The sequence below is a fragment of the Athene cunicularia genome (assembly GCF_003259725.1).
Source record: "Athene cunicularia isolate RWA chromosome 2 unlocalized genomic scaffold, athCun1 chr2_part1, whole genome shotgun sequence".
Taxonomy (NCBI): Eukaryota; Metazoa; Chordata; class Aves; order Strigiformes; family Strigidae; genus Athene; species Athene cunicularia.
This window is the reverse complement of record NW_020799095.1, coordinates 35,381,232-35,395,905: the sequence shown is the minus strand read 5'-3', so window position 1 is coordinate 35,395,905 and position 14,674 is coordinate 35,381,232. Positions and strand designations below refer to the sequence as shown.

Here is a 14,674-nt window from a genome sequence, read left to right as displayed (position 1 = left end):
ACAGAGGCAAGTTTCTCAAAAATATGTATCCAATTTCTAACTCTGCACATATTTCAAGGCATTTTTGTTACCCAGATGGGAGTTAGAAGCTTACATGCCTCTGTGGACCTGCCCCAGCTCAAGGGTCATTTTACAAATAAAACCTCACCTAGCAGGTTTTTCTCAAATACCTCGTATTTTTGATTTCCTGAACAGGCACATAATTCTTATACAAGATTAACAGGCACTGCTGGAGCTATACTGATGGTTGGCTCAGCACAACACAGTATCCTCACACAAGTCCTACAGCCTCTCATTCTTTGCAAATACCAGCAATCAGTAAACAGTCTGCAACAGCAGGTGAAACACATCATAAAACATTTCACTAGCTGTGTATGCCCTCATCATTTAATAAAGATTATGTGCTTTTGTAAAGTACCATAACTTTACTATCTGCTCAACAGCAGCAAAATCTTAGCCACCAAAAGACTGTATCATCTTATATAGGGATCTCTTTGCACTCCTACATTTAAGTAGACTCAAGCTCTGTCAATTTTTTTAAGTCTGAGACCTATATGCTGTACAAAATTGTTTTGATAATCAGGTAACTAGAAATCTTTTCTTGCCATCACAGCCTGGTTTCATGTTTGTTACCAATCCAAGTAGGCTCCCTGCTTCAATTCCAAGTTTATGCAACCATGTTCTACTATTTCCAATACACCTAGTTGCACAAATCTCCACCTCCTTTTTGAAACTGATGTATCCCAAGGAGTTCACTGCAAGGAGTGATTGCAGTGAGAAAGGAGGGGTACATGCAAGCATCTGGTATCAATAAGCTCTTCAGCTAGAGCAACCATTTCTATACCCTCATTTCCTTCCATTCTTTTTAATATAGTACACTACAAAGAAAACTTCCAGGGGCCCAGCCTGCTCTGTAACATCTGTTCTACAGTACTCAAATGAGCTGCCATCACAAATAAAAAGATATTTTAGAAAAGTCTGTCAAAAATAGAGACAGAATAATATAAAATTCCTTACTTTACTACTGGTTTATCACTTTTAATTTTAAGCGCATTAAGTGTAAGTTCTCTGAAAAATTTATTCCCTAAGCACACAGAGACTGGCAGCCAGGTCTTCCTCTACAGTTTTCCTTTTTTTATTGTCTTATTGTTTAGTCTTCCTAAACAGAGAAAAAGAAGCCTCTTTTTTTCTTTTAATATACTCCAGAAGACTACAGTCTTGTTTTCCCAGCACTCCTCTCTGCTCATGCACTTTTCAAGCTGTTACACTCAAAGAGATGTCACCGTATTTCAAAACCCGATTTAATCAACAATATCCATGTCTTTACCATTTATAAACATCAAAACAATAGTCTGTGGGTAAGAATGAACACAGACAATAGCAGCTTCTTAGACATTTATATTAACTTGCAAGTATGGTATTCAAGACTACTGACTAGTCATCCTGGACCTTTACACTTCTCAGTATCTATAGTTTCTCACCTCCTTCCATACCATCAGTAGCAGTCCCCCTTGAATTTTCAGCATACTTTACAAATAAACAAGGTTTTGGGTCGACTTAAATATATTTCCCTCCTCCCTGTCATTCCCAGCCTTCTGCCAGTAGACAACCTGCCTGGGATTTCCTGAGAGCGCAGCCCAGGGAGAACAGCAGCTGCCCCACAGACATTCCCAGCATTGGCAGGTAGTTCCACAAAGGCCACGGGATATCCAGAGTACAGGGCCACCAAGCACATGCAGCTCAGTTACATGGTGCATGTGCAGCAGGACCAGTGGAGCCAGTTTGCCAACCTACTGTCAACACCTTAGCCAACAATCACACGTGAGAATGAATACGAAGAATAGCTGCTTCTTAGATATTATACAGTAACCTGCAAGAAAAGTAAGATGATTCCAGGATCAAGGGTGTCCCTATGTCTGGTACTACTTCCCTCTTGGAGAATGAGCAAGACTTGCTAAGGTCTCTTCTGTGTGGAAGAGATAATTAATAATTGGAACTTTTACTTTGTGTAGCAAGTAGGGAAGAGCATTACACTCCTGAGTTTTGTCCCAAAAAACATGAATATAGAAAACTCAGAACCCCATAAAGAAAACAATTATGCTTGAAAGCAACAGAAAACCATATTGCTGAGTCATCTATAGTCCAGAAATTCTGGTCTGAATCAAAAATTGTTTTGCCCTGTACATAAAAACCCCCAAACAAAATATTAAAATTATATTCTCCTGTCACCTACTCCAAGCCTACCAGTTGAACAGCTTTCTACAATGCCCATATTAAACACAGCCTCACAGATAACACAGATGGCTTTTCCAAGTATCTTAGAGGCTATGATTAAAGTAATTATTTTCGCTGTAACAACATTATGTATGAAACAGCAGCCCATGCCCACTGGGCACTCTTCTGAGTGCAATCAAAATACAACTACTTACATCTATTCTTCCCCAGCTTCCCATACCTCTGTTCACTACTACTTCTCTGTAGCTTGTCTTTGTAGAAGAGAGCTGAGAGAAATCTGGGTTTCAGTTCTCTCATCACAAGATTTTAACTACAAGTGAGATCTCTAAAATGCAAGACACCAACATTTTATAGCAAGTGGATACGGCTGGATTCTCAAAACCTGAGGAGCTTAAGACAATTTATTTTCTATTTTGTAGGGAAGCATTGTCTGGCTGGAAGAAAAAAAATCCAGGTCCAATGACCAATTATGCACAAAAACTGTTACTGTTAACTCAATCCAGCACAAACCAGAATACAGATGCTTTTTTTTTTTTTTTTTAAACGGAAAAAGGCTTCTCTTTCTTCCCTCCACTTTTTCAATAAAATTGGAAGAAAATTTTTTTTCTTGCACTTTCACATTTGGATACTCTTATTTACCCCATGGTGTTATATTCTTTACTACTTTGTATGAGAGAGGAGCTGTCCATATCCTCAGGCTTGAGCTACACTGATGTGCTGCTCTAATTTCCAACATTGTTACACAGCACTAGCATAAAACCATCAGTTTGAAGTCAAATCACAAAGTAGCCTCAGATTTGAACTGGTAAACCTGAAGCAGGTATATATTACAACAGGGCAAGCCACAGCTTGTTGAGACACTGATCCACATCTCATTGAGACTCTCCACTGACTTTGGCAGTTGCTGGCCCAGCCCTTAATACTATAATAGTCCTACCCTGCAGCAAACACTGCAGAGAATATTCTGGATGCTTCTGGAGGTAAGCTATTAAACTACTGAGATATTAATAAAAATATTTGTATAGTAAATTTCATACTAGCCTCCCTGAATATAATCTGTAACCTTGATTATAGCTGTTAGCTTATCATTGTAAACTAGAAGAAGTTTAAAGGATGGAGTTTTAAAAACCTCTCCTACCCACCCATCAGCTCCTCCTGCCCCATGCTTGCCCTGACTTAATGCACCTCCTAGCTGTGGTGCTGCCACCCATTCAACACAGCCTACTAAAGCACAGCAATTTCAGAGTAACAAGGATTCCAGCTCTTTTGCCCCTTCTTACAAAGCACTGAGAAGCCACTGAGTTCCTTAAAAATCCTAGTGAGGGAAAGCAGGAAGGAAATCAGTTTAGCAAGTATATCTGAAGTCAAACAAAAATGAAAATAGTGAGCTTCTGAAGCAAACAGAGGGTGTTTCACAAAAGAGGCGCACACACAAGCAGGAAGAGCATGCCACCAAATGCTCCACTATAAAGCAAAGATGTTGAAAATAACATGAGAAGCAATTTGAGAAGAAAAAAACTGTTTGGAAATATAAAATAATCATATGCGATCTATAAAAGCACAGCTGGAAAATATATTGCATTTTAAGAGCAAGAAGAAGTGTTTCTACCTGGAAAGTGATAATTAAGACCAGACTCACTTTTTTCAAGTGCAATCCTCCCAAGCTTATATATGTCCTGTACTAACTACTGCCTTTGAAGTAGAAGTGTTTACATATATTTGCTTGTTCTAAAAGCACTCACTGAGCTCTGTGTATCATCTTTTAAACCTAGTTTCCATATCCAATGGCAGGAAGACACCTGCAAAGTGTTAAAAACAGTTGTTGGCCTGACTCACAGGCAGGTACTTCTGCCATTCACACAAACTCCTACTGAAGTAGTGCCCAGTGCAGGCTCCTGGCACAAACATGCTACAGTGCAACCAGCAGTGCCCAAAGCCAGTGCATGCAGCAGTATGAATCACGTTGCTTCAACAGGGCTTCATCTGGTGCAACTGCAACACAGCTGGGAGCAAAGTTTTCCAGAGAGAAAGACTCATTAGGATGACAAAGTTCAGGAGTATTATAATGCTGAAACTTTCCACAGCCTCTGCAGTGCATAACTTGTCATTACTGGAGGCAACATCTAGTCTTCACAAAGGCTTACAAAGAGTACTATTACTCAGCATAAAGGCAAAGGGTCATCTTTATTTAGTAGGATTTTAAAACAGATTAAATGTCTTGTCATAAAGCACAAAGAGTACACCAAAAAATTCTGCTGAAGAACTTGTGAACAATCTCCAGATACTTTGCTTAGTTGTTGAGATAACTTAGTGCAGGCCTGTCATGTAAGAATTTTCTTGTCTCCCTTTGGATTTACTCACATTCAGAAAAAATATCCACAAACATTCTCAAGGAAACATTCAGAAGGATGAGTTGGCTCTGAAACTCTTGGTATTTTTCATCCAGCATCAGATCAGTAGAGTGCCAATTCTAGCCCACCTTTGACTTCTTCAGGTATAACCATAAGAAGAAAGCTCGAATACCAATCCTGAAAATTTCAAGTTCACTGAGCAATGGTATTTTGAAGCTTTTTTGTCTTTTTAACATTGGCTTGGACATCAGATTTCTTGTGCATTTATTAGCAATTACAAAAGAGTTACAAGGTTGTCCCTTTACTCTCCACCTTACCAGAGTCCTCCCTCTGCTCTTCAGCTGTCACAAACAAAAGGGTCCTTCTGTAATACTGCAAGTTACCTATTATCTTCTGCAGTGCTATGACAGGTAAGAGCCCACTTTCTTTGATGTCTAGTAGTTTATGTACCTGAAAATAATTTGTCAGTAATTTTCTCTGTAAAGAAGTGCTTCATACCTGTCAGAGACAACTTCTCAGAGAACCTGAACTTCTCACACAGCTACAGGATGAGGTTTCAAAACACAACCCAGGTTACATGCTTTTGAAATACCCCACAGATTTGCTCAGCACATTAGAGGGAATTTGCTATTCTCCTTTCTTTACCAACACACCCAAGTCTGGATATTTGTAACCCACGGATCTGGCATGTCTGTCCTAGTTTTCTAGTAGATGTTACAAGTCATTCTAATGGTTGCATGTGACGCTTTGGTGTTCTTTATCAAGGAAAGCCACAAGCGCTATTGATTCAGGAAGACAGTATTTCAATGGTTTGTATCCAATGCAACCACAAGGAGTAGACATTCAATTTTAAATGATACACTTGTCTGTTGAGGCCAATCTGCTAGATGTACAGCCATAGCTGATGTACACTAAACTTCCAGACAATCTCTTCCATTAATTCAAGAATACTGTTGATTTTGAGGAAGTGGCATGCAATTCTTAAACAATTAGATAATGATCTTCATACAGATTAAAATCTAATGAAATAAGAATGGAAGGCAAACTCAAAGCAGAATGGGACAGAAGGGGGGGCGGGGGGTGTACAGTATGAAGAGACTCAAGGGAAGCGTCCCCGTTTCCAGAACATAGGAATTGCCTATCCATGAAAAAAACCACCTTCCACAACAGAATCTACAGAAAGTAGGCGTTTGGGGGCAAGGGAAGAAACGAGACTAGAGGAACTAACACAATCAATACATTAACAGTATTGTCACCAAATATCTACACCATTTCAAACACAGACTTGGGCAGATTGATTCTATTCTTTAGTGTGTGTCTGGAAGACTGCAGGTACATACTTCTGTGAAATATTTTGAAACCTGCACTGTAAAGAATAATAATTATTACCAGCTTAACTTTTAATCGATAAAGTGGTAAGAGAGCTCAAGAAAGGGTTTCAAAATCTTAAATGCAATGATAAAATTATAATGTACAATGGACTTTGTGAAAATTCTGTCTTAATTCATGGTGGCACAATAAGATGTTGCAGCTTTAAACCATATGAATGATGACATATCACCAGATTAATTGCAACACTAATAGAACAAGATAAAGCTGAAATCTGCTGTTCTGTTTTACCTACACTGCCTTATGTTTAAGCTGCCTCTTTAAAAGACAAGCATGCAAAATTTGTTAGTGAAACAGGTATTGTTTAACTTCCAAGATTCTCTGCTTGCCTAGCTAAATCACTTTTTCAAGAAGTGGCTTTTGGCACTGTTCCATAGACACGAAGTTCAACTAAATCCTTATTACACAGATCACTGACCTGAATCTACTGATACTCTTATAATCTCACCTGTCAATCCAGCTGTCAGGCAAGCTCATTAAATCCCAGACATGAAGCAAACACAATTTTAGTTGAGAGAAAAAAAGTCACACAGCTTTCAAAATGGCCATTTAAAAACTTCTACCATTACCTTTCCTCAAAAGTAATGAAAAACTGTTTCTGTTTCTCTGAGACTTGATAACAAAACCAAAACTACATCCCTTTAGCAGGGGGTAGGGGGGAGCCACACACAAATGGCAATTTAACCAGCTGACTCCTACTTCTTAAACACATTAAACCAATCCATTTGTGCAATAGTTTCTTTTTTAAAAACCGTTTCAAAAATTGAAATACAACAGAGCAAAACTTAACTGTCACTTTATGCCAGATTTAAACAACTGTAAGCCTTATATTACAACCTTATGAACACATTACCTGTAACATAAGAACTGTTATTATCAAGACATTCTCACAATGGTATTGCTAAATAAAAATCACCACACTGATTTTCATGCAGCTATGACAGTACTAGGTTTGCCACTTGTCAGAGATTTAAAATGTTTAAATAGATATCTATTTATTTCACAAACTTGAGCTTCAGAAAACTTAACTTGAAAGTTTCACAAACCCATCTTAGATTCTGTATGTATCAGGGAAACAATGACTTTAAAAGCATGGATTTTGATTGTAGATTTTTTTATTTTAGATCAGGTAACAGAGCTGGATTACCAGTTCTGCATGCAGTCTGACAATACACAGCTACATCAGGATGTAGCAGTACGCATTTCAAATAGTTGTTACCTTTACTAATGGAAAGGCAGAAACTACATTTGGTTGGGGGAGATGTTTGTTTTAAATACTCTCCTTTTTTCAGGAAGAGGTTTCCTTCAGCAGCTCAAACAGCCTGTAGACAAGAACTAAAAATGCAGCTTCCTGGGTCTAACTGTGTTTTGTAACTCAAAAGCAAAATAAAATAAAATCCAGCCTAATAAGGTGGCAAGCCCAGAAGTCACAAGTGTTAGCAGGAAGTTACTACAGCACCAAAACAATGGAAAAGATGGACTTACACATAATTTATTATTCCTACCTTCCAAATACTTAGAGACTTTCTCCATTCGAACTGCCATATGGTAAAGAGAATGAACAAAAAGATGAAATGTTTAGCTTTAAAATCATTTACAGAAAACAAGCCCAAAAAAATCTGGAGTTGTGATTATTAGTAGTAGAAAGGAAGTTATTTGTCCGAACCTGAGGTTAGGTCAGATCCTCTGTTCTTTTTATCTTCTACTATTTCATAGAATGGGCCTATTACTTGTAGTAATTCTTCAACTTTGTCCGTCACTGGCATAGTCTCAAGAATCTGCACAAGTCCAAAATATGAAGCATCTTATGAAACAACATTTCAATGATTCATTCAACTGATTTCAAAAACCTCTGGTCATTGTAAAACTGAGTAACATTTCACTAAGTCATTTAGCACATTATTCTGATATTTAATTTTTTTTTCATTAAACAAAACCAACATAAACCTAATTTACCAAACAAGAATCTTAACTAACTGTATTAAATTTTTAGTTGAAGAGAAGATGGGAGAGCTAATGCATTTGTCACCTTGTTTTGCCAATTATTAAGCCTAGCATAAAGGACACAGCTAGCATAAAGATGAACCAATAACCAAAGTGTATTTGATATAAAAGGGTCAGTACATGGGTGAGCACTGGGGGTACAAACAAGTCAGTCAGATTATACATAATCGACATCAATCCCACTGACCCCAACAATGATACCACACAACCAACAATGGGTGGAATAAATGGTGAAATGCAGTCTCCCATAGAAGGGACAGGAGACAACCAAGTCAACAAGCCACATACTGAATCTCTACACAGCCTGCATTTACAAAAGCCAGACCTGACTGGAGCCCAGTCCCAGGGAAGCAGGCGCTCCTTCCCCAACAGGGAACTCTGCACAGTGCATCCACCTCAGACAGACACTGCCCCTTCCTGCAAGTGGTCCCAGCTTTTATCCCTAAGTGGGACACCTGACCTTTGCTTACTTAATGTGGGACACCTGGGGCTCATTTACCCAATGGCTCTCCCTGCCAGGCCGGCTACACCCTGGAGGGAAGCCTTAAGGCAAACTCACCCCCACTTTGTGAAGGGCTGTAGGAATCACCCATAGGTCAACCTTAATTTGGGGCTTGGGGTTGAAACCTCAGCATTTCACACCTCTAAAGGTCCACCTCAGCACAGTATTAGTAGACCTTGGAATCCATTATTTCAGCAGTTTCAAACCAAACCAACTCAAAGTTCAACACGCTACTCTTAAGTGACCAAATTTATTTTATAGACAAGTCTTCCCACAGGGAAAATGAAACTGAAAGACTTTTTTTCTTAGAGGATTCTTCATATTTGTCAAACCCTGCCATCTTCAGTAGAATGTAAGAAGCAAAAGTGCCCTGGTGGGTCCATCTAGACCCAAACCGCAAAATGGACAGAATACAGCAAAACTGGGACAGTGCAGACATACTTAGCAGAGCAAACTAGAACCAAATTCTGCTCTTGAAGTCATTTGGAGCTCTTCCTTTGATAAAAATGTCTTAATTTTAAATTATAAAACCAGTACCTTTGATAGGAATGCAAGATCTTTAAAATAAATAGAAGCGATTCAATAATTGAATATTTTAAAAGCATACGATATTGTCCCATTCTAGTTTAAGTCCTTTCAACTAAGCTTTATGCTGATAGCTTTGCTCCTCTTCCATCCTCTACTTTTTTAATTATTTTTTAAGAGGAAATAGCTGTAGGAGAAGACTCCAGTAGAAACAAACTAACAGACACAGTTCACCTCCTCCTCCAGCAGAGCACCAAGAAACAAATAGACAGAGGTGCAAGTTGCCGCAAAACGTGCTGCTTAAAAGCACCAAGCACATTACTTAGTAGAAGCAAAAGCTACAGCATTACTTCACAAAGCAGGAGCTCCAGGCAGGCTAGAAGGTAACAAGACACTTGTAAACCAATCAAGGACACCAAGAGACAATGATCCTATCAAACTGCAGTTTCAGTACCACTTCTCTATTCAGTATATATAATTCATTCCACATTTGTTAGAGAAATGTTGAGTGGTCAGATACAGAGCTGGACACGAACAAGCGACAAGGCAGTTTTGTGATTTTTTTTTTTTTAAAAACTTCAATAGCATTGAGAAAAACAAGAAACCTATTCGAGAATAACACTTGTATTTGCTATGTATTTACTTCTATAGTCTGCACTGTAGACAGGTTCATATGTGCATTTCTATGATGTCTGCACATAACTGCTCTTTGTCTAAATAGACCTCAATATACTCTTGCAATTTGGAGCAATTCTTAGAATTTTACCACACAGTTTCTGTTAAAGTAAGAGTTTTGTAACTGTTAGCTTTTAGATGAGCAAGAAAAGAGCAATACTTCCACAAACAAAATCAACTGCTTACTAATAGAGTCACTAGGCATAATACATAATCTTAAAATCTGAAAGTGCAAAATAGGTTATATGTATCCTGAATTACTGTTTTCTTTGGATGTCAGACAACTCATATATCAAGATTCTTGTTTTAGATTAGAAATACCATATACTGTTAATACTTCTGTATGCTAAGATTTCACTCACTTCTCAGTAATATGTCTGAAGTGTAAATAAATGAAACAGTTTTGTAATAAAAATTTTCAGAAATGCTACTTGGATGACAAATGAACCTTAAACAAAATGCACCTGAGCTCAGATTCATCTTAGCTAAGACTAAGAGATGTTTGATCATCTCCCACCAGCACCTCAAAACCTCACCTGGACACATTCTTCAATATCTGCGATTTTCAAGGCTACTCCATGAAGGGAAAAAAAAATACTGAACAATTTTATAAAAAAAGTATCTTCTGACAGCCCAAATGCAACATGCAAACACTAGGGACTTGTCCCAGGGGCAGAGGGGGAAATCTGGAAATCCTATACACTCTCAAACACAGTCCTGTGATATCGGTATAGAAGTGGGGTTTTGCCCCCCTTAGACATGGATACCTATGCAGCAGCAGCAGAATGCCCACAGTAACACCACAAGGATTAGTGCAGTATGTGCTGATAGAACAACCCAGTGGATCCATTTGAAATGCACTTCCATTGACATTTCAAGTAGAATCAACTGGGTTGGAAAAGCTGAAGCTAGTATTTCAAATGTGAGAGCTGAAACAGCACCAAAGCAGAGTAAACAGATTCCCCAGTTTCAAAGCTGAGCAAGGCAAGAAGGCATTTGCTCTCCAATCCCTACATGTAATCTTTACAGAGGCAGAAAGAATACTTGTGCTCTATTAGGGTCAAGTAAGCAGACTTCACAGGAGGCTTACTAGGGGTTATTTTAGAACAAACATTGCAGTTTTACTTAGTTTTAGTGTCCTGACCAAACCAATTATTGCACTGGAAAAAAAAAAAAACAAAAAACAAAACAACAACAAAGTACTGAAGTATTAACACATTTTGAATCCAAGATTCTGCAATGAAGCACTAAATCTTGTGGCATGCATTTAAAAGGAATTACTAAAATTTAGTGGTATTTTTGACCAAATGAATAATATTTGTCCTCTGTGTTTTCTGGAGTTGTTTATTTTTCATCTCAAAGCAGCTATGGTAGTACCAGCAGGAACTAAATTGCCAAAATTAGAGATGGGAAAAAGAACAGTAGACAGACTCCAGCTCCTCGCCTAGCAAAAGTTTTTGTCATATCAATTATTAAACAATTATTAGTTCAGTGTCGAGATAATGACCTAGGAGAAAAACAAGTGTATTCAGAGTAGAACTTATATTTTCTCTCCCTGATGCTAACCTCATTATAATAATAGATTACAATTATACTTTTATCCAGATTGACAGTAAACTGGAAAGGCCACCTAGAAGAGTTGCAGTGAAAAGACTGCAGTGAAAAGGATTAGTTAATAAAAGACAAGAAACTTTAACTAAAGTAAACATTCAGAATTAATGCTGCAACTCCTGCTTAATATAGTAACTATGACTGTTTACAAGTTACACATCTACTCCAAAAAAGACAGATCAAAATACTCAGTTCTAACTGTTTGACTGCAAATATAATATACAAGGAATATTTTCATGACAAGTACAGAAAATTCACGTTGCCGAGTTCTTTGTGAAAAATCAAAGATTATTCAGCTTACATATTTGATTAACACTCATGTCTTCAGTCATGAGTGAGACTCTTGCTCCTGAAGTCCTTCTGGAGGGTTGTTTTTTCCTTTCCGAGATAAAGATCACTTAACCTCTCTCAACTCTGAGAACTGAGGCAGTCTGAAGTAAATCAACTTTTCTTTTGTGGTACTTTAAGTTTCACTGTCTTCCCCACTGCCCCCTTTACCATGATTTCAACACTTTTTAGTTCTGGCATTTAAGTTTGATATCAGCTAGAGATCTCATGTTTCTCTGAAAACCCAAATTCTATAGCTTTGGAACTACAAAACTTTCTTCTCCCGGCAGACCAAACAGCATAGTACTGAAACGTAACAGTTCACATAGGGAATAACTCATTTGGAGTTTTGACAGTAGTAGTCAGCAAGAACCTCCTCCTGTTCCCTGACTTATTTCTGGAACATCTATTCTAGAAGATCCTTTCCACTCATTAGAAAACTTACCTTTTTCATTTCTTCAACGTAGGCTATCATGGCTTCTTCCTTGGACATGTCTCCCAAGGCACTCCAAGCATCCCTAGGAAAGAAAGTCACATACATCTTCAGTTTGTTCAGGGCCTGCTGGATTTTTTTCAGCCTGGCCTTAAGTAGGTCAGTTATGTAATGCCCAAAGTTTCCCTGATACTAATAAAACACAACAACAATTCACAACTTTTTTTAAAGTCCAAATATATTATTTGCTAGGATAATCACATAGTGGTACATCAACAAAGAACCAACAAACTGAACAGCCTGGGGACTGAAGAGTTCCTCACTGACCAGCTATGATCTTGTACCTGGTAAGTTGTTAACAAGCCCAGATACAAGACACACGCATTTCCCTTTTGATTAAGTTGATTTTTTTAAGACCTTCTGCTGCAGAAAAAGAGCAGGCACTTCAGTCAGCACTTACAAACAGTTGTTAGTGAGGTCAGACAGGCTACAAGAAAAATCTGTCCTCTGAGTTTAGTAATTGGGGAAAGACACATCAGTCTAGTAGGCAAATAGTTTAACCATCATCTCATTACCACAGCAGCTCCGCTAGTAGTACACAAGACTGAAAATAAAATCTCTCCCTCACCAACTCTGCAAGATGGAAAACTCCAATCAAAGACACCCCCTTCACCCTGACTTGGGGAGACTGGGGAGGAAGGACAAGGAAAAAAAAAAAAAAAAAAAGTCAAACGAATCATTTCACAGATCCTAAGATCACCATGACCATAAAGACAGCAATAATACTTGTTCTTCAGGACAAATCATTACTAAAATATAATAAGCAAAGCATTCACATGGCTTTTCAAACAGATCTTTGGAATTTGCTGAATCAGAAGGCTTCCCAGCACAAGGAGAACAGTGGGAAGCCCTGCCACTGAGCAGACAAACCAGAAAGACACATAAACCAGACCGCTCCCCAAGAGCTTAAAGCTGTATCAGTGGCTGTCAGTGAGCACTTACTTCAGGCTCGCATCATACATGAAAACTTGAGAAGGAAGAATTCCAGACACTTATCCACATCACTCATTCTGCAGAGCGCCTACAATTTCATTCTGCTACATGGGATAAACACTGAGGAGGTACCATAATGGTGCTTGCCCAAGAAAAACCTGCCTGGTGCTTGCCCAAGAAAAACCAGCCCACCTACACCACCTGAGGGAATGTTTTCACCTCCAACTCTGAAAAGTTGTAAGTTATCTGAGCTAGAAAGTTGAAACACAAAGACAGAAAACAAATTCAAGCATCAAAGGTTGTGAATGTTCTTTTTTTAAGCAAGACATAAACTCACTAAACTCTTTCGCCAAGAGGCACCCTTCTAAACATCTCCACTCCAAGCATAAAAAAAAAAAAAAATCAGCAAAAGAACAATTTGTGAAAAGTTACCATTTATATCTACCAATCGGATCCCAAAATCCAGGTCGCGGAATGTTACAGGGTCCTTGGGTTGCTTGCTTATAAAAACTATAGAACTTGAGCATCATTTCATTCGTTGGCTGGAATGAACCTAGTGAAAGCATTTTAAAATACAATTAAATTGTAATCAAGATTATTAACAAGTATTTTACAAGCTTAGTATTTCCATGAGAAAATAGCCTGCAGTTTGTTACAGCCTGATTCACTAAGGTACAACTTAAGTCAACGAAGAACATTTTCACTTCAACTACCATGAACCAGCACCCCTGACAATGTTTACTTTACAAACAGCAAGTTTCAGATTGAGTTTAAGGGACTATAACCTTTACTACTTCTAAGGTCAGATTCCACAAAACATAAAGCAAATGTCCATTCACTCAGTTTAAAGGGACAGGTTTAGCTCACAGTAAACAAAGGATCTTGCAATTCACTTTACTATTAAGAACAGTACCTTATCAAAAACTCCAAACTTTAAAAAAAAAACACAAACCACCAACCAAAACCAAACACAACAAACCCAAAACACAGCCTTCTGCAGTGGTTTTGTTTACTTTGGGTATTTGACAGCACTTTCAACAACAGTTTCGCTGCATCTCCTTCCTTTGCTGAACACACTTTTGTAGAGATAGAAAACGTAAACACAAACCTGTAAGAGCTGACGGGGAAGATTCGTAACCAATCCATTAAATCAGATACTTTGAGGCTCGATTCTAGTCATTAGGAGAAGTTTACAGTGACCTTTATGTTAGCACCTTAACAAACCCCGTTTTACTTACACCAGAATTAACGCTGTATGTAATAACCAACTTTTAAAATTATTATTACTCTTATCAAAACAACACATTCCGATTTTTCGGCTTTTCCGTTCCGCTAACTCTTTCAGCAGAAGGAACTCACGGCAACAGCTCCGATGCCATCAAACCAACTTCAGGACTGCGGGGAGGCAGAGGCCCTTCCTTCCCCGGCGCTCCCCGCACCGCGCCGCGGCGGCCTGGCAGCCCCCCTCCTCCGGGCGCCCGGCAGGGGAACTTCTGCCGTGGGCTCCGAAGCCCCCGAACCGCCGTTTCTCCAGGAGAGGCGGACGGCAGCGTCAAGACCGAGGTTTCCAAGCGGTTCTCCAGCCGCCGCCTGCTGACAGGCGCCCAGCCCGGGGCGGCCCTACTGCCC

General features: G+C 38.8%; 1 protein-coding gene and 1 long non-coding RNA gene across 6 annotated transcripts in view; one reads left to right on the top strand and one right to left on the bottom strand.

The window, feature by feature from the left end:
* The window catches only part of ACBD5 (acyl-CoA binding domain containing 5), a 30,154-nt gene extending 16,543 nt beyond the window's left edge, over positions 1–13,611 (bottom strand). For 2 of the 5 annotated variants that reach the window (XM_026842437.1, XM_026842436.1), the window contains exons 1-4: positions 13,478–13,611; positions 12,065–12,137; positions 7,642–7,753; positions 7,481–7,513 (exon numbers count right to left, since the gene is read on the bottom strand). In XM_026842437.1, coding sequence (XP_026698238.1) covers positions 7,481–7,513; positions 7,642–7,753; positions 12,065–12,137; positions 13,478–13,611 — 352 coding nt within the window. Of the gene's footprint in view, positions 1–6,423; positions 6,448–7,480; positions 7,514–7,641; positions 7,754–12,064; positions 12,138–13,477 lie in introns of all 5 variants that reach the window. The other 3 variants (XM_026842441.1, XM_026842440.1, XM_026842438.1) reach the window with 2 other exon arrangements.
* Positions 13,494–14,674, top strand: part of LOC113476627 — a 12,591-nt gene continuing 11,410 nt past the window's right edge. The window contains exon 1 of the long non-coding RNA XR_003397752.1: positions 13,494–13,601. This is a non-coding gene — a long non-coding RNA (uncharacterized LOC113476627). The remainder of the gene's footprint in view (positions 13,602–14,674) is intronic.